The following is a 20,462-nucleotide window of genomic DNA, read 5'->3' on the forward strand; positions in this document are numbered from 1 at the left end:
TGTTGTAACCTTTTCAGAACAGCCAGAAGTGAAAGGCGACGTCCTTGTGCTGTTTTTTTTTTACAGATAAATAAATAAGAAAACCTTATGATGTATTTATTTATTTAAAGAATGAATATACATTCTGCTGTTTGAAAATATTGCGATGTTTTAGGATCCTTGTATCAATCCTACTGACTAGATCAACACATTAACATAAATATACCGTGGTCATTAATCTCAATAATATTGTTCGTTTTGTCTATATAATCAATAGTATGACTAATGTTATCTTGGCAATGCAATATTTATTACGTTTTTATCTACAACAATATTAACACCATGGCATCAGCATCTGTACTTGAGGTGCTCTATTAAATTTAGTCTGTGTTTAGCAAGAGGTTTAATGATGGATTTAATGGTACTAAATGTGGGGAAATGCCTTTGGCCTTTACATTTTCATGTGAAAATATATAAAAGAGAGTAGTAATTCAAGCAGTTACGCATCTTGTAAAGATTTTATCCTTTTAATCATTTGCACACAATATAAGATGCTATACTGCTGCAGTGTGCATATGGAAGACCATAAATATCAAATAAATTCAGCTGCTTAATTCGCAGAAACGACATATAATTTATATGAGCTTAGAATAATCCATAGTAAAATTGGTCCTATGGATTAGGATGCTTTGTAAAATAATAGGAACTGTAGCAATATCCAATTAGGAGAGAGTAGAATGCTACTTCCTAAAGATGTATCGGGGAAAACCTGTGGATTGAATCCAACTGTGCCCCTCTACCAATCAAAAGCCCCTTCTGCAAATGGAAAGGTTGCCTGCAAATCTACACAATAACATTGCATGGGAAAAGAGCTGAAATCTGGCTGTGTGATCCTGCTAAGATGGATGGATGTCACCTTGCACGCCTCCTTCCAGCAACTCCTGCAGCCAAGCTGGTGCCAAATGTATTGCTCTGCTTTCCTTTGGACCACATCAGTGAGGCCAAGAGTGGGATCTTGTTGTCTGGGCAGCCCAGGACATCCATACACACTGCTCAAACTTTTGCACCCTGGGGAGGTCAGTCGGTGCTGCTAACACAGCGGTTTGACTTCACCCCAGAAGTGCACTCCATTGTCTTTCAAGACAGTCAGGTGCCAACCACAATAAGCTCCTGTTAGCACATGACATCACATGATATCTTGTACAATGTCTCAAGATACATACTACTGCAAGGCATTGCACAGTTTAATGCACAAGCTCTAGCAAAATGTCACAAGGTGCCGATTTATACTAAAACCATATTGCGTAAAGACTTGGTTAGCTCTTGGGAAACAGGAGCATTAACAAAAACACATATAAGTGGCATCCCTATTAGAATGTTCACGATGCAACTGGGCTGTTGTTAAATGTCTCTGCACAGGTCCATATAAAACTCTAGACCCCATTTCCTTTTTTCCACTCCACAGAGGATCACCCAAGGATCTTATTCAAGCCCTTTCTTTTTTCAGCTGAGCCATACTTCTCTGTTTCCATTTTTACCATCCATATTTGCTTGCCATCCATATTTTGCACACTGCTGTGTACCTCTTGACTCACTGTGACATTGGTTAAACTCTTCTGTTAGTGCTTTGCAGAGCAGAGCTAGTGGCTGTATTATTTCCACTCAGGGTTTTGCATGGCTATTGTTGTTGTTGTTTTGGATCCAAGCCAGTAGGAGTCTTGCCATGACATGTAATGAGATCCAGATGACAGCCTAGACCATGATTCCAATTACCTTTATGACTTTGAGCACAAATGTTCAATTCCCTGTCTGAAAACAAGTGGTGATGAACTGCGAAACAAGGGAGTATCATGGACGCATATGGTCTAAGTTACAAATGCAAATGCAACTTAATAAAACCCTGATATGTTTCTTCAAAATCCAATGGCTGGAAACCTCAATCAATAGACACAAAGGAGGCAACATAATACAAATAACAGTACTAATTTAGCAAGATTAAAGAGCAACATGAACATTTATAATGAGAAAGCAGGCACCTTTGCAATACTAGCACCATGTTATGTTGCTTAGCAACAAGATATAAAAATGATGTACAGTACAAGTGATTTCTTCCACATATGAAAGCAGCACCCTACCAAAGCAGCTTCCTAATGCACTCTTACAAAATAAAAATCCAGCGAGACCATTTAACACTCCATTTTCTGCAACATACTCTATTAAACAATCATGTGGGTTGTGTTGTTGTTTTGCTAATGTAGTAATACACCAATTTTATTTAATGATTAGACAAGGGTTGTGCAGAGACAACAGAGGCAGCCATAAATGAAGCACCAGCATCTCAAAAATAAATTCTGTAATGAGTATCAGGTCTCCAGACTTGATGAGTAAAAGTTCGAAAGAATAATTTCTCTCACGCATTTGCCCTCAAAATCTGGTTGTTAAAAATATATATGCAAAGATACCTTAATATAATGGTCAACATGTTATAGGACAGCAGTTGAATGAATAGAGAAAGGGAGGGAAATAAGTGGGCCTACGGAGTAACTAATATAAGGTAGTCAGAAGTGCTGCTCCTGGGAATAAATTCTGTTTTAGCCTGAAAGCTCCCTAACGTGACAGGTGGAAGTAAATTATATCAGAGGCAGCTCAACTTCAAGGTGTTGGCTTGGCCATCTGGGAGCGGGACTGGAACAGCTGTCAATTAGACCTTGGAGTGAGCAGAGAAAGGTAATAGAAATTTTTGCCAGCCTAATTATAAAAGATGCTCTGCAGCCAAAACGTCAAGCCTGGAGCCAAGAGATAGTGAGGGGGGGGGGCAAGAAATCATGAACCTGATTTCTGTGGCTTGCAAGGCAGGAGAAAGACCTAAAGTAAACTTTTTAACTTTCTGGAATTATTCTGTTTTTCAGGAATAGAAGCAGCTTACACACATTCCATACCAAGAGATCTTCAATACTTGGACTTGGCCCTTAACTGTATCTTACACCCCTTCAATCCACGATCATGTCTGTGTTGCTAGCACAACACCTCAGACATGGCACAAATAATTCCCCATCCATTGTCTTCAGCGGAAGGGGGACCATTAAAAATAAGCTGCTCATGGGTTAAAGACTACTCTGTTCACGTCACCAGGACAGAGCATAAGCATATGATAGAATTCAGGACCCACTTCCAGCATACAAACACCAGTATATAAACTCCACACTGGGAAACCGTAACAAAACATGTATAAAAGAAGGTAAAGCGAGAGAAAGATGTAAGATTAGAAAACCAGAGTAAAGAAGGAAGGAAGTCCAAAAAACTCGGCGGAGTTTATGCAATATTGTAAACATTTGTATAATGACTGTTGAGTGTTTATTTTTCTTTTGATGAAAATAAAAAGAGTTTGCAAAAAAAAAAAAAAAACAGTCAAAGCAGGGAAACCGTAACTCAAATTATAAGAATGCCCTGCATGGGGCTATAACAGTTTGGCCTCATATTGTTCATATTTAAAGCTTAAAGGGTCAGAAACAGGGAGAAAATTTATGCTAAACAAAGAGGGAACACTGTGCATAAAACATCCTGTCCCCTTTTCTTCTTCTGGTGAGGCTTGAACTCCTATCTGCTGCTCCCCAATCTCATGTCCTGTTTGGTGAGCCACTAGAGGTTGCTGCTCTCCATCTGTGCCTATGGCTGCTCTCGCTGCTCATTCCGGTTCCTTCCTTTGGCTACTTGTCAAGAGTCCTTAACAGTTGTCCCAGGAAGGCTAATGTGCGGCTTCTTCAGGTGTTCTGCCAAGAGGGATATGTGGATGATGTGTTGAATGGGCTCCTTCCCTTTGCTCTATGTGCTCCAAAATGGTGGTTGTGAGGAGTATGACCTGCCCGTAGGGATAGCTTCAGACTGGCAGTAGTGGGATCATTGCTGGCTGCGCTATTGGAGCTAGCAGGCAGGGATCAGTGTGGCATTGTTTTGCATGTTGCATAATGCTGGGGTGTATGTTGGGTCATTCTTCCCATTGTAAGATCATTGACTCCCTCCACATGAAGGTGACATGTGGACATGTTTGCCAGCACAGTCCTTGATTGGTGGGTTTTGACAAGTGTTGCCAGGGGCACTGAGGGTGTGCCCACCATTTGTGTCTTTTCTGGTTGTGTTTCGCTCCTGCTGTTCCAGGCTGAGCATGCATTGAGTGCAGTGCCCATTCCATAAGTTTAGTGGAATGCGGTAGGTTGGCTTTGAAAAAACAGAACCAGAAGCATGTTTGATGCTATTTCCCATGAACATCAGACAGCTTTGGAACTGCAGCAGCTATATTTATTAGACAGAATGTCAGAGTAATATTCTAGGCAGGTACTTGCAATAAAGGCAACTAGCAGCCCATTCTTAGACGTAAGTTCCATTGAGTTCAATGGGGCTTGCTGCCAGGTAAGTGGTTATAGGATTGCAGACTAAACGATGGGAAATGTTATCATGTTATTGAAAAATATATAAATATGTAAATGCATAAAGGCAAGTGAAGTGTGACACAGCTTCCTAATTGCTTAACATGATTCCCACTAGATGCATAAATTAGAGCTCCTATTAGCAGGACTATGAATAATAATCAGTTTACTTTCTGGCTTGTATCTAAATATACTTTCTATATGATTTCATCTTTTATTCAGTCAGTTTAAAGCAGAACATCTAATTACAGTACAGTATTAAATTTCTTTCTTCTTGCCACAGAGCATGTGTGACGACTGATATTCTTTCTTTTTTTAATAAAAAAAGGAAGCATTTTTAGCATATGGAAAAATCATGTTATTATTAATGCATTCCCTGATGACTCTACATTTCAATTCCCTTAATTATTTAGTCATTGCTGATTATGTCTTTTCACAATTCATTATCCCATTTCCTGCGACGTAGACATTTTATTCATTAAGTGTCAAAATGAAGGGCCTGACCTCCAGAAAGATAATCAGGAAATAAGTGGCAGATATAAAAGGTCTAGGTTTTCTTAAGTGCTCGATACTCCATCAAGACATACCATCTTCTTAGGAAATTACAGTGCAAGTCAAACATCATTTAAGAAAATATTAAAGGACCAATCGACACACAGTAAGTGCTGATTTCTAATTTTCAAGTCAAAAAGAACTGTAGTACATAAACACCGCTACCTAATATAGAACAAAGTGGATAATTCCACAAGGCATGTGTGTACTATACTTCGTAATGTGTGTATATATTTCAAGCATTTGTACTCAGCTTTTGTTTTTGAGGAAATGGCTAACTAAGAAAGCAATAAGTTAACATTTTAAAACAGCCCTTATGGCACAACAACAAAACATTAGAACTGCAGCAGAAAGTTACCAAATTCTACTGCTATTTTTGCTAATGGAACTTCCATAAAACAAAATACCTGGTTGGGATTCAGACCCTACTTTTGGTATTTCCAGTGAGCAGTCCTATTTTTCTGGAAAAAGAGGTGCCGGAACTCACCATGAACTCCTCCCTTGTTCTCTTATAATGGCAATGGTGCCCACCTGAGAGGTTCCGGAACTGAGTTCAGGCTGAAAAAGAGCCCTGCCTGTGAGTCTTTTTACCTTTTCTCTCTACCATATCACAAATGATCACCCAGTTTTGAAAGAAGATTGTCCTGGGATTTGGGGATATGCTGTTCAAAACCAGCTTAGGGAAGCTGATCTAGTTAATTAACACCAACAGATGGCATTTTCTATATAACTTCCTGGCACTTCAGTCCTCATCCAACACAAGGAAACCTAGAACCAACATTGGTGTGGGGGGGGGGGCGTGGACATTTTACTACCCTAGCCAAATTACACTGCATGTTGTGATAGTAAATTGTCCCAGAACAAACCCATGAGTGTGATGTCAGAAGTATAGCACTTAGAAACTGATCCAGGGAAGCATCTCATTTAAAAACAACCACCATGGGGCTGCGTTTTACTGCAATACTAGGAAAAGAAGCCCCCTACTGATCAAACAGATAGATTTCTTCTTGGGATCTTTTCTGCCCCATGTGCCTTTTTTAAAAGGCTTTACCGGTACTTGTCAGGAAATTTCATTGATTTCAACAGATTCAAAGCTTGCACTGGTTAGCTTAAATAAGACAAATATTTCTTACAATGAAGCTATTTCATTTTTTTCAGCTACATGTGATTTCCTTATGATCTGACATACACTTTGTTATGCATTATTAAACAACCAATCAACTTGCCCCTATAGTCACAGCACTGTCCCTCCTGCTTATTTTTTCCCTTTTGATAAATTTACTTCTCTTTTCTATCAAAGCGATTAATCATTTCAGCTAGCAGCATACTGTTGACGATCTGAATCAATGAACTTCAGCCATCTTAATCTTCTCTTAGGTAGCTTAAAATATGCTCAGAATTCACGCACAGGCTTTATTTATACCTCAGTAGGATTCCAATTTTCTAGAATAAAAATGAAGTCTCCAAAGAGCACATTTTTTTCTGATTTTGATAGACTTCTTTAATGGAATTTTAAGGGAATAAAGAAGAACAAACTGAGAGGTGCAGAATAACATATTCGTGCTTTTCAAGCAGAACACGTTTTTATCAAGCTACATGGAAAGAATCCTGACCAGAACAGATCTTCCATATTGTAAAGAGGAAGAAAAATGGAAAAGATCGTGTTTTCTTGCAACTTCTAGCTATAATATTTGAGAACTACTTTTAGAAGTCTATCTTGTTTAGCCCACACTGCACTCTTGCTTCCTGTTTCAGGAAAATATTTGTAAATTATTTTGACTAACTCAACATCTGCTCTCAGATGTCTGACCTTGTCTCACTTTTAGTTTCTGGTTCAAAAATATAATGAAGTAGGATTGTTTTATTTGGCTGCAAGGCTTTCCCAGACACGTAACCTAATGTAACTAAGGAGATCCACATGCAGAAACCAGATTCTTTGTGTATATCACTTGCTAACCAGGAATTGCAGGTGTAAATGGATTGTGTTTCCAAAGGAGCTTCCACATTGGGACTTAACATTGTAAACAGGTCATTTGGATGTCAGAAACTGCTCAACTTAACAGATTCTCCTGTCTTTCAGTACACATTGTATTCTACCATTGCTTCCAGAAGTTGCTTAATCTTATTGTTTAGAAGCTGAAAGTTCTGTTTGTATTTGTTGGCTTGTATTCATTTTCCCATTTATTGATATTTTGCTTCATTACTTAAGAGGGATGGGGAAGCAAGGGAGTTCCAGAACAATATGAATTCAAAAAATGCCAAACAATTATGATGCACTGATGAGAAATGAAAGCATCTTGCTTGCAATTTATACAAGAAAATAATAATTAAAATGTGAGCTTTCCATAATTCTCCTATAAGTGTAAGGTTTTCATAGAAACTGTTATGTATTGAAGTTCTCACCCTAGGCCACTAGGGGTGTGTGTATATAGTTCATTCTGCTGCAGTTTTCACTCAGGTCCGCATATGCAAAAGAGGGATTGTAAAGTGACGTTCAGGGATTGGTTAACTACAGAAAGTTGTTACTGTTGCTTTGTAGCTGAGTTCTATATAAGCAGGCTGCTGAGGCCTTCAGCTCACTTCTGTTCCAGCCTGAGAATAAACAAGAGCTGCTTGGAAATCACTGTGTTGTCTGCTGTGTCCACCCACAACTTAACAGAAACCTCTTGTCTCTTCAATTCCTGTCAGTAATAATTGGATTTGAGATATTTGGTGGAAGGAAGTTAGAGCAGCAACAGACATAATCCCCCCCCCTCAGGTTAATGAACATATCATAAATTCCCCACATTCCTTTTAAGGAACATGAAACACCGATGTTAGGGCCTTGTTTTTGTTTGACATGTTAAGGAAGTGACATGTTAAGGAAGATTTAAAGGACTCTCCAGGATGCTATAGGGGAACGTTATTCTCTCTCCAATGACAACAGAACAGCAGCAGGAAACTCCTGATACCATGCAGATACAACTAAATCCAGTGCCATCTAGTGACTAACCATATCATGACACTAATCATATTGCCCATGCAAATATAAAGCACACATATAAATTTATCTTTTCTCTGGTCTTTATATTTCCAACTGTTGATATCTGTTATAGAATGCCTGGGAAGCACCAAGTCAGATCAAGCATTAATAAATAATAGAAGGATAAACTAGAGTCCTACCCGTAAAATTTCTTCAACGCAGCTGTCATCTCCTCCCCCATTGTCCTGTAAACAAGGAGTAACACAGATATACAGTGAGAAATGATGAGTCTGCAAAAACGTAAATTAAGTAATTTTTTAAAAAGATGTTAATTTTGTCCCCATTTCAGTAAGTTAGAAACATTGCTTAATGTACTTGATGCAGTTAAAAAACACCAAAATTGCTGTTTAACTCGTAATGCCATAATCCATCAGAAGCCCTCTATATAAGCCCTGTTGAAATGAAGTGACTGTTGCTATACTTTACTCCAGTTGCACAGAAGTTCTCAATAAATTGTCCCTTTCATCGCAAAATAAATGAAGGTGGAATTAAAGGCCAGAACAACTTTTACTAAACAGAAAATGGTAAATTGTAAACATAATTTTATCTATTATACTCCTCTTCCTAAATGTTCATCAACATCACCTTACACCAAGAGGAAACATATTGTACAACACAGCTGAGTAAGATACAGTTTGAAATTATACTGTATTAAGGGTGTAATCTGTTGAAGTAAGGATAGCATAATCACAGCTAAGAAGTTCAAATCATATATATAACTGACACTCTTCTTTGGAAATTAAACCAATCCAAGCATGGGCTTACAGTTTCTTCTTCTAACTTCCAAACAACTATTTCCCTCTCTTTCCAAAGCTCAGCACTCAGCCTTCTGTATTTCAGTTTTGCAGCTCCTATGAGAGATCTCCACTTTTACCTTCTCCTACAGCTTTGTTCTCTTTCTTTTGAGCAGAGAAGAAGCGCTCCAACACCCTATTCAACTTAGCAGTGTTCACAATGGATTCTAAAACACAGTCATCTTGCTTCGCATAAAACGGAGTCTCACCTTCGCTAGATAGCTCCCATGTGACTGTTAGCCAATCACATGAGAACTACTAGAGAACTCTTTAGAATTCAGTTACCAACCAATCAAATTTAAACACATAGTAGTGCATACAAGCATTTACAATTTCAGTGAATTAAATTACTATACGTAACATAATGCTCATCCATCTCTGGTGGGATCTTGGTGGATTGTGTTTTAGAGGTGGGGCCACTGCTTTTCAGAAGTTGCCTTCTGACCCCAGGGAAATTTGAATTTTGCTGCTCAACTGTATATTGTCACTTTTCTGATGTACTGGGCAGCATATTTACATGGACTTTCCAACTGCTGTATTGGGATATTCCCTAAGCCAAAAGTCTTTGGGTGCCCAGAACACTTTCCTGTAAAGATGTGTGAAACAACAACAGCAGATAACTTTAGATCAACAGCTTCACATCTGAGTTCTTAAACAACCCCGGAGGGATGTCATCAAGACCCAGCAGCAACTTGTTAATTTTTAATTTGTCAGTTAGATCCAGGAAAAGCAGTTCAGACATGAATATCTGTCAAATATCTTTCATAATGAAGACTGCCACAAAAAAATCCAGTTACTCTGCAGTCTTCAGTAATGTTTTCACACATTTGTTGGCTAATGGTCCAACCATCTTCTTGGCTGGTTTCTTCCTTCTTCTGTCTTTAAAGACATTGTTATCGTTTGTCTTAATGTTTCCAGTAATATCTTCTTCTTCAAAATAAAATACACTTGCCTTCTATTTGTTCTACCAGTACTGTAAGTGTTCCTTCTCCCCACCCCCTCCTCATTTGGGCAAGACATTCACTTTTTAAAGAAAGGCTTCTTGCTTTAAAAAGTCCTGCATCACATAACAGTCTGGCTTCTAAAATGACCCAGTTTTCTGAGAGCTCCTGTCTTCCCCTCTAATTGACCTTTACCTGCCCAGCCTTTTACAGAGCTTGCAGGAGAGTGCTCCCGGGTTTATGGGGGGGGGCTACTCTCAAGTCCCACAAGCCCTGACCATTTATTGCCCAGCAGTTTTGCTCTGAACCTCAAGATAAGATTCATTCAAAAGCTTATCAGTGCAGAGGTTCTGCTCTCTCAGCTAGGTTCAGAATGTTCAGAGATACTAAACTGTCTGAAATCTCAGAGGAAAATGGCTTTTACTGCTTTGTGGATGAAAAATGCCAGCAAGCACATTTTTTCCCCCATTCCTGTGATTTCTTCCTCTTGAAAAATAAAATAAAAGCTTCTGCTATCTATAGCATGCTGGCGGGGAAAGAAAGTGATTTCAGGTGGTACAAATTCACCCCATATTTGTGTGCTCACAAATATGTCCACAAATATGACTAAAAAACTTATATAATGCTGAAGTGACTACACACTGACTACACACAGTGACTACACACTGATACATCCTACTAAGAATGAAATTATGCATTTACCAGAGAATAAGATATCTTCAAAGCAGTGGGTCTTGCATCTGTCTAGTTTGATGGGACTTACAGCTAAGTGTGCATAAGATTGGACTAAATCACAAGTATGTGTGCGCAGTGGTACCTTGGGTTACAGACACTTCAGGTTACAGACTCCGCTAACCCAGAAATGGTACCTCGGGTTAAGAACTTTGCTTCAGGGTGAGAACAGAAATCGCATGGTGGCAGTGTGGCGGCAGCGGGAGGCCCAATTAGCTAAAGTGGTACCTCAGGTTAAGAACGGACCTCCAGAACGAATTAAGTTCTTAACCCAAGGTACCACTGTGTAGGATGACGGCTTCAACCCAAACCCAAAGGGACGTACTTCTGAGCAGATCTAAGAAAAGAAGAGCCCTATTAAATGAAGCCAAAACCATCTTCCAGCTTCATGTTTACACAAGGGCCAACCAGATGCTTATGGGGTGCCCACAAGTAAGATGGAACGCAATAGCCCTCACCCATGGTTTGGTGACCAGCAACTGAAATTTGGAGGCATACTGCCTCCAGCAGTAGAACATAGCCATTGTGGCTAGTAGCCACGCAGAGGCTTATATTCCATGAACTTGTCTTCAAAGTTGGTGGTCATCACTATGTCTTGTGAGTATAAATTCTATAGTTTAAATGTTTGATGCAGTACTTTCTGCTGTCTGTCCTGAATCTTCCAACATTCAGTTTCATTGGATGGCTTCAAGTTCTATTGCATGTATAATCTTGCACACCTCTATCTTGTCATCCTCTACTTGCCTGTTTCATTAAACTAAAAAGCCTAAATGTTGTAACCTTTATTCATGGTGGAGTGACTCCAACCTGTTGGTCTTTTGGTTGCCCGTTTGTGAAACCTTTCCAGCTCTACAATAGCCTTTTTGAGTTGAGGTGACCAGAACTGTATATAATATTTATTGCAAGTGTGCTCTCAGCATAGTTTCGTATAATGACATAATGATAATGGCAGTGTTGTTATTCTCAGTCCATTCTCTAATGATCCCTAACATGAAATTTGCCTGTTTTTTAGCTGCTGAGCATTGTGTGAACATCTTCAATGAGCTATCCACTATGATCCCAAGGTCTCATTTCTTGTCAATCACTGCCAGTTCAGTCCCCATTAGTGAATATATGAAAGTATGGGACTTTTTTGTCCCAACATGCATTATACTGCATAGGATTGCACTGTTACTCACTGGTAAAGGTGCATAGGTTTTATTTAACATATAGATAATAGCTCTTCAGAGAGCTGAATACAATATTTTAGAAGAATAATTGTTAATGGTCTGTGTGTTCAATATGTCCACAGGAAAACATGTTAATATGCAAGTGCTGAGATGATTATGGAGTGCAGACTGTTTCTTGTTACTAAGGCCTGGGATTTTTACACTGTGATTGAAACCTCTTAAAGTTGGAGGGGGGGAATGAAACCTCTTCAACCCTCTCTAGTTTTCCAGCAACATTGGAGCAATCAATTATAAACAGCTGCACTGATAATATTTCATTTTATAAAAGATGCTTGGGCACCTCCAGTGAAATGTTTTTTAGACATTCTAGCCAGGCATCCTCATAACTCTTTAACATTTTGCTCGTATAAAAAACACATACTGCAGTCCAGGAACAATAAGAGGAGATGTAATGGACTGGAACTGTATAGTTCTATTAATAAAATATAAGGCTTTTATTGTTATTGTGAAAGATTGATTACAGAAAATCAATACTTTGTCACAGTATATTAATGCTTTTCTTATTTATTAAAATGGATGTTGAGCTGAACATATTCTCTTGCCACGCTGCTGGAAAATGGTCATAATTAAAACTGCTACTGCAGATTTCAGAGCTCATCCTGCTAGATGCTGTTGGATTCCTATCAACACTCCTTGCACTCAGCAAAAGCAGGATATTCTCGAAAGTACCCAGGGCTTAGTTCCTTGCCTCTAAAAACACTGTCTTTCCAAAAGAGCCAGCTGGACTTCTTTGAAAATGTATTATGCATAGTACATTATCTGCTGCAACAAGTTTATTAGTGCATTAATGCATGAATAATTGTTTGAAATAGATGCCTATTTTTCTGGAAAGTTTCCATAGAGGAAATTGGATCTTTTTCTCCTTGTAGCAGATAAACCTGTTTGCACAGCATATTAGTGCCCAGCCTTAATAAAAACCAAGGTCCACTGCATTAGTGCTTTGCATTTTCACGCCAATTTTATTTTTTCTATTTAATTTAAAATATTTATGTCCCACTTTTTAACAGAAGCTTTCAAAGTTTTTAACGATTTGTTTAAAAAGTCAGCATTTAGCATATACAGCGCTTACGGTTACTCAGAAATTTTAAAAATCCTCCTGAAAATTCTTCAGCACTTTAGTGCATATTTCTCGTAATAAACACATACCTGTATGCAGTGTTGGCTAATGTATACATTTCTGTGGGCAATTTCTTGTTATACAGTGCATTTTTGTATTTTCACAAATATATTCATTTTAATGCACACTTTTACCAAATATATGCATTTTTGCAAACTGGTTGAAAAACTGCATTTAAAAGTTCAGGTAAGTGTGAATTTTGAATGATAGCTGTGTTTTGGTTCTCATATTGTTTCAGAAAGCATGGATTTGACAGATTCGCCTCTAAATGCAAAGTGTCAGAAAAGAACAACCATATGCATGCTGTTAACCCAGAACAGCTCCCTTAAAAAAATTCAGTTTCCAGTAAGTTTTACTTTATCCTACAGAACCTGCAAAGATGCAACCGTTCAGAACAGAAGCACATTATGCGCATGTTTGTGTAACACAGTATGGTGCAGACATCTCATTGTAAAGGACCAGTGAGATTTCCTGTGCAATTCTTAGTTATTTCAGTGGGACTTGATTATTTATTTATTTATTTATTTAATAAAATTTATACACTGCTTGATTGAAAAGGGGGGGGAGCCAAAGCGGTTTACAAAACATAAAACAGTAACATCAATTTTAAAAATCACAACCATACTTGAAAACATACGAAATTTAGAATACTAAAACAGATTAAAGTAATCTCACCTTCCTAAGCATCTGGGTAGGCTTGTCTAAACAAGAATGTTTTTAGCAGGTGCCAAAAAGAGTACAGTGAAGGGGCTTGCATGATCTCACTAAGCAGGGAGTTCCAAAGTGTAGGGGCTGCGTCACTAAACAATCGTGTTATTACAAATGTGGAGCAAATGCAGATTAGTGGCTATCCGCATAAAAAGTTTCCCAAAGCAATTTACAAAGACAATATAAACACTAAAGCCAACTACAACAAACACAACCAATAAACACCTTCTAAAAATTCCATACAAATGGAAGACAGAGTGTAAACCAACAGCCTTAAGCCACTAAAACAGCGATTACTTCTGAAGTAAGTCCCAAAGGGTTGACTCCAGGCGTGTCTGTGCACAAGTGGCACAGATTTCCACAGGACTTCATATTTCACTCTTCCCATCTGAAGTCTTCCACGCCCCCGCAAAAACTGCACTGGGGTGGGTGGGTTGATGTTTAGTGTTTAATGGAACTTACTCCAAAGTAAGCCTGCATAGGATAGCAACTGCATATATTCAACAAGCTTGTTTTTTCTTCTTTCAGAAAAAGACCAAGAACCTATTTGCATAGTTGTTGTTTTTCTGTAACAGAATGACACTTACAACAAAAGAGGACATTATGGAACAATTGACCTTTCTGCCAACACTGTAATCTGAATCTAAACACCAGCTAGTACTACACAGCCCAACATATTGAAATAGGTAGTTTATTCCAGGACACACCCCCTTTTTATAAAAAAGTAAATTAGCAAGAAATCAATAAAAGCAATGTAATGTGAAAATGAATTACATTGCTGTTTACATTATTTAACACCAAACATTACTGTTTCGTGTGTTTGTAATTAGCGAGCTATAAAAATAATGCCATAACTATGAACATAATGAGAAAAACTGTTTATAAATGATCACTGGTATTCAGTCCTACTGAGATGAAAATTATACGAACGAATGCAGCAGAAAAAAGGGAGTTAAGGCTAAGGCTGGAAAGCTCTGCAGGTCTCTTCTTCAGTTGGCAAGGAGGATGGGGGACGGAAGAATCACCTACTTCAAGAATCTGTGGGTATCACTGCAGTCTGAATATGGGGAAATTCCCATGGGCCATAGAAACTGCTTCCACCATACCTGTCTGGGTGGGAAAGGGGTGCCAGGGGTGGGTGGCATCCCTATGGAGGTTGAGGAATGGGCATGGGATGCGAGGAGAGGGAAAGAACACAGAATAATGGAAGGAGAGCATCCAGGAAAAGCCAGGAAGGAGAGACAAGTCCTTGACCTTTTCCCCAAGCTAGCAAAACACTGAGCATTTATCTGATGATGGAATACTTGCCATTAACAAGAACCCCAAAAGCCACAGGTGGTATTATCCTGTTTCGTAGTAATTTTCACCCTGGCTCATGCACTATTAAGGATATCTGGAAATTCTAGCATGGTCATTTATCAGTTACTACGATGGGGAAAAGACCTCAGCCCATTTCTCCGTGGCTATAAAAAAAGCCCCTAAGAGTGTTCGCTTCATATGTTTAAAAGGTTATAACAATTAATAACCTATTAATCAGCTCTTGTTCTATCATTACTGAATAATTATAAAGGTTTTAGTGAACAGAACAAATTTTATTATTTTACGATGAATGCACCTTTGGGCTTGGACGGCGGTGGGTGGTGGTGGTGGCAGAGAATCCTGTACTCTGCCTGAGTGTTAAGAGCTTTTCTAATTAAATGAATCATAAATCACTGAATAGATGGCGTTCTCTGAACATAAAGAGAAATCTAATCATTTGAGAATTCGTATCAATTATGTCCATAATCCACAACACGAATAAGACCACAGATATTTCCAAAGCCATCTGGAAATATTAAAAAAGGACCTAGGCTACGGCCACAAATTCATAATAAAGAAATTATTACATAAGATTTATTTGGGGTGCTGACCTTAAATACTTTTACACCTGAACAAAAAGTCAATGCTCTCTCTCTCTCTCTCTCTCTCTCTTGCACTCTCACACAGATTCCCTTCTGATCTGCACGAGTTCATCACACAAAGGAGGCTGGAGACAAGGCCTTCTGATACCTGCTCCCAAAGATTTGTTTCTGTAGTTGTCACTGCTGGCCTGCACAATGAAACTGGAAGTGTCTTTCCCTCTCATACTGAGCACTGGATGGTGAATAGTGAGACCAAAGCTTTGTGTGCGGTGGGGGAATAGCAAAGCAGAAGCATAAATAAATAATATGTTTAGAGAATTGGAAGAACTTGTAGGGGTGAATATTTGCTTAATATTTTCTCACACTAGGGACATAGGATGCTGCTGCCTTATACAGAGTAAGACCATAGGTCAGGCATAGGCAAACTCCAGCCGCCAGATGTTTGGGACTACAATTCCCATCTTCCCTAGCTAACAGGACCAGTGGTCAGGGATAATGGGAATTGTAGTCCCAAACATCTGGAGGGCTGGAGTTTGCCTATGCCTGCCATAGGTCCATGTGGCTCAGTACTATCTACAATGACTAGCAGCAGCTCTTCAGGATTTCATGGAGAACATGAAGATTGAACCTAGAATCTTTGCCTACAAAGCAGATCCTCTACAACTGAGCTATGACCCTTTCCCTAAACATTTGAATAGCTACTTTGAAATTGGCTCAGTCTCCATAGCCCAAGAGTTACTGCAAAACAAAGAACGAAACCTCAGCTAATCTTGATGATCATATGTGTTTTGATGGTGTTCAACATCCTCAGCTGCAGCTTCATTTCGACCCCATTTTCCTCCTTCTTCACTCTCATTTCCCTAGCCTTACTTTTTGCCCTCACGTTCTTTAATCTGATTGGCTGAGGTGCTGTGTATGCTTTTCTTTACGAGCATTTATGTTGCCACCATGTCAAATGTGGCCTCCTGATGTCTTTGAATAAAATCCACATGGTTCGCCACCACCAGATCATGATGAAATGGCCGTGGGCACAAAGAAGGAAAAATAGAAGGGATGGAGAAGAGCAACAAATGAAAGCAAATATATTCATATGGAGTGCTGTTTTTTTTTTTAAAAAAATGTAAATGCTTTTAGAAATTCACAAAAACAAACATGAAGGTTAATATCCTATGCAATGAGCTCTGGTTCCACGTGCATACAAGAGTGCAACACAGATCCCTTTTTGGAAAAGAACTGCAACATTTATTCATTTATGCATTGGCTTTGACCCTTAATTGATTAACCTTAATAGAAAATATTTCACATCAAGCTGCATAAATCATAGAAACATTGCTACACCATGTTGAAAAGGGGGTATAATATATGTGTGTGTGTGTGTCTGTGTGCCTGAAAAAACACAGAGTTTGTTCACTGATATCCTATACATTGAATAGGAATATACACTGACATGTGTGAGGTTGTTCATGTACAGTATTTGGAAAAGAAAATTAAACCAGTGATCTCTCTGTCAGAGCAACCACTGCAGAAAGAGATTGAAACAAACTTGCATTACGAATAAGCAGTACAATTCCTCTCGGGAGAAATCAATCTTGCTGTTTCACTGTAGCTGTTTGTATTGTCATCCAAACTCGTTAAAGAAAGGACTATGGAAGGGAAAGTGTAAGATCAAACACTTCCACATCATTTCATAATGAATAAACTAAAGCTGTGTGGCATTTACTGTTCCACACTTCTATGGAAAGCTTACACTGAAGTATTTTCTTACCAGATGCAAATGCAATTTCTGATTTGTTTCATCCTCCAGTGCTCTGACTCATGCACTGATGGAACTACAGAACTATTTTTGGGCAGCAGGAAACTCAGGAAACAAATGTGTATACATGCAACATTTATACTGTGTGGTTATACTGTATGAAAACATCAGGTCGTTTGCAGAATACTGAAGAAGCAATTAGATAATGAGGCATAATGCACCTCAACATACTAACATTTTATCTTCAGATGCAGTTTGAATGTGCATGACATTGTGAAATGCTCTTTGCGTTTATAAACATATGTATCAGTGTATATGTATTTGTTTAAGTGTGCACAAATATTTTGGGGGGGGGGATATGGTGGGTCATGAATGGTAAAATACCTGACACCCTATTTGGACAGAATATGAAAACGTTGGGTGAATGTGGAATTTAAAAGGTATAACACAACTAAAATATATCCTCAAATTTGGACTCAAATTTCCAAATCTTATCAAGTATGTGCAGACCATATACAGTGGTATCTCAGGTTAAGAACTTAATTCATTCTGGAGGTCCGTTCTTAAGTACCACTTTATCTAATGGGGCCTCCTGCTGCTGCCATGCCGCTGCCGTGCGATTTCTGTTCTCATCCTGAAGCAAAGTTCTTAACCCGAGGTACTATTTCTGGGTTTCTGTAACCTGAAACATCTGTAACCCGAGGTACCACTGTAGATTGTCTTTCTTTCCCCCAGTAATTCATCACAACCGGCTTCTCTCTCCAACATATCTAAGATGGGAGGGAGTTTCCACTTTAGGTAGGATAAATTCTAATAAGGTTAAGGGTTATCAACTCTCCCTGCGGTGTCTTTGACTTTCTAAGATGAAATCACAACCCTAACAGTTTGGGTCCAGTTTATTTGCAGGATCACCTTACCCCATACATACCCACTCAGCCGCTTCAATCTGCGGATCTGGACCTGGTACAACTGCCAGATAATACTCATACCACATGTGTAAGAATTCAATCTCTTAGTGTGGCAGCACTAACTTTGGAACTCCCTGCTTATTGACCCCAGGAAGGTTACTTTGCTGTATTCTTTTTGCTGTCTGCTTAAGACATTTTTGTTTAGGCAAACCTATCCAGGGATGTAGAAGTGTTTTAATCTCTTTTTAGCTTTTACCTTTTTTTGCTTTTAGTTTTTAAAAATCTGGGATGTGTTTTTTTTCTTAAATAATAATCAATAATACTAATGTGTTACTTTATATTTTTGTAAACAACTTAAGAGGTTTTCTTACAATCATGTGGTATATAATGTTACACACTCAATGGGGAGCAGCAATATTTGTTTTAATTAGGGCTGCCATATTTCAAGCAGAGTGAAGCGGAGTGCAAGGAGTCTTTTTTATTTTTAAAAATGCTTTGTGCATCCGCGTCTAAACTTGCCACTTTGTAAAAAAATAATAATAATATTGGTGTGTGCTTTTCTTTTTGCAAATCTTCCAAGAATAAAATCAAATCAGGATTAAGGTTTTTTTTTCATGGATGGAGAAGGGTGTGTGTGCTGTGTCCTATTTCTCGCCCTTCTTTTGATGGGGAATGATCTGCAGTCACAAAAAATGGGGGGTTGCAGAGGGTCAGTTGTGGGGGGTGAGAAATGACCCTATTTTCATCTGATGAATGTTGGAGGGTATGCGTGTGTGAGAGAGAGGGGGCGGAGAGGGAGAAGTAGAATCAGACAATCAGACACTCTTGCAGGTCGCTCCCCAGAAAGTGGCATGCCCATGGCCCAGGTATTAAGCAATTTATTAGAGCTTTGCCATCTCAATAGTGTATGAGTGAGTTAAAGGTGACACTGTCTGGAATGCTTTCTTATTTTGAGATGAAATAAATCCAAATTGAGCTAATTTGTGTACAGCTGCCAGTAATATAAACATAGCTGGTTAGAATTATTTATATAGCGCGAGCCTTTGTACTCCATACTTCAGGCAAGTTAATAAGCAGGTGTCAAAACTCTGAATTAAAATTCCCAGAAGAGGACACAGAACAAAGGACAATAAAAATGATTTTTAAATAATCATAGGGATAAATAGCATCCACTTCTGACAAATGTAAGTGCTGGCATAAAATGTTATTAGGCTACAGAGATTTTCTTTTGTTCCGGAAGTATGTTTTGTTCTCCACCAGTGTCATTCATCATCCTAATGAGCCCTCGAAATGTAAATTAAATAGCAAAGTCTGATTCATTCAAAAACATCTTTGTATGTGTTAAATCATTTTTTCTGCATCCCCCCCCCCCCCATTTCTGCTTCTGCTGAACAAACTCCTCACCATTTTGTATATTTTATGGGCCCAGTTCAGGCCATGGAAATGTTTTGCCAATAGTGCTTACTTTTATATACCACCTTTCTTTCATAATGGAACTCAAGGTGGCATACTTATTGTTCCCAAGGAGGCTTACCATCCAGGCCTTACTCGATTGCTTTTAGTGCAATTATAAAATAAAAATAATGATACGCAGAAATTTGTATTTGACCTGGAAAAAAAATCTCAGGAACTTGTGAATGCTTATATCTTTTACATTTGACTGGCATTGCTTTGGTAAAAAACAACAACAAAAACCAAACCACTCTGATTGTGAAAGGATTAGCAGGTGTTTCGGACTTCTCCATTTTACCTTGCTACATAGATTAGCAACAAAACAAACACCACTATTAAAGGGGGAGGGAGAGGATTAAAAATTAATCCAGTTCAAGCTTTCTTACTATCTGCTGCCAGGAAATTTACACATTCTAATCCCAAGGACAGAAGTAAGTTCCATATATTAACTTTAATTAATGTGCATGCATGAACTTATACACAAACACATGTACAATATCTTATCTGGAGGCAAACTGGGAGGAGTGGGTGGGAATTAAATGCATTTATCATATATCTGATGTGGGGGCGAATCCTAGGGGTTGGCCTGGTCGGCCCCCACCAATGTCCGGGGACTGCAAAAATCACACCTCTCTGCTCTTGCCAGGTGTGACTAGGGGCTTGCTTGTCCGCCCTCCCATCGCCCGTGGCACCAATACAGTTCCTTGCCAATGGAACAAGGGAGCCTTGGTACACCTCTGATCAGATGTGTTAGAAAGATGCAATGGCTGTTCCAAAATGTTTAAGAAAAAAATAGAGAAAAATTATCATCCAAAGAAGGTTTTTGTGTTTTTCTGTTGCAGTAAAAAAATCCATGGGACTTAATGCTTCATCTGCCTGCTTACCTCTCATTGGGGAGGTTAAGTGAACCCACCCATGCATTCAAGGAATGCGTGAAGGTGGTTGTGGAG

At 38.8% G+C, this 20,462-nt stretch overlaps 1 protein-coding gene across 1 annotated transcript in view; it reads right to left on the bottom strand.

Annotated features, from left to right (window-relative positions):
• The window catches only part of AFF3 (AF4/FMR2 family member 3), a 217,499-nt gene that overhangs the window by 111,496 nt on the left and 85,541 nt on the right, over positions 1–20,462 (bottom strand). The window contains exon 4 of the mRNA XM_033147586.1: positions 8,118–8,162. Within this exon, the coding sequence (XP_033003477.1) occupies positions 8,118–8,162 (45 nt within the window). The remainder of the gene's footprint in view (positions 1–8,117; positions 8,163–20,462) is intronic.

Source organism: Lacerta agilis, chromosome 4, assembly GCF_009819535.1.
Source record: "Lacerta agilis isolate rLacAgi1 chromosome 4, rLacAgi1.pri, whole genome shotgun sequence".
Taxonomy (NCBI): domain Eukaryota; kingdom Metazoa; phylum Chordata; class Lepidosauria; order Squamata; family Lacertidae; genus Lacerta; species Lacerta agilis.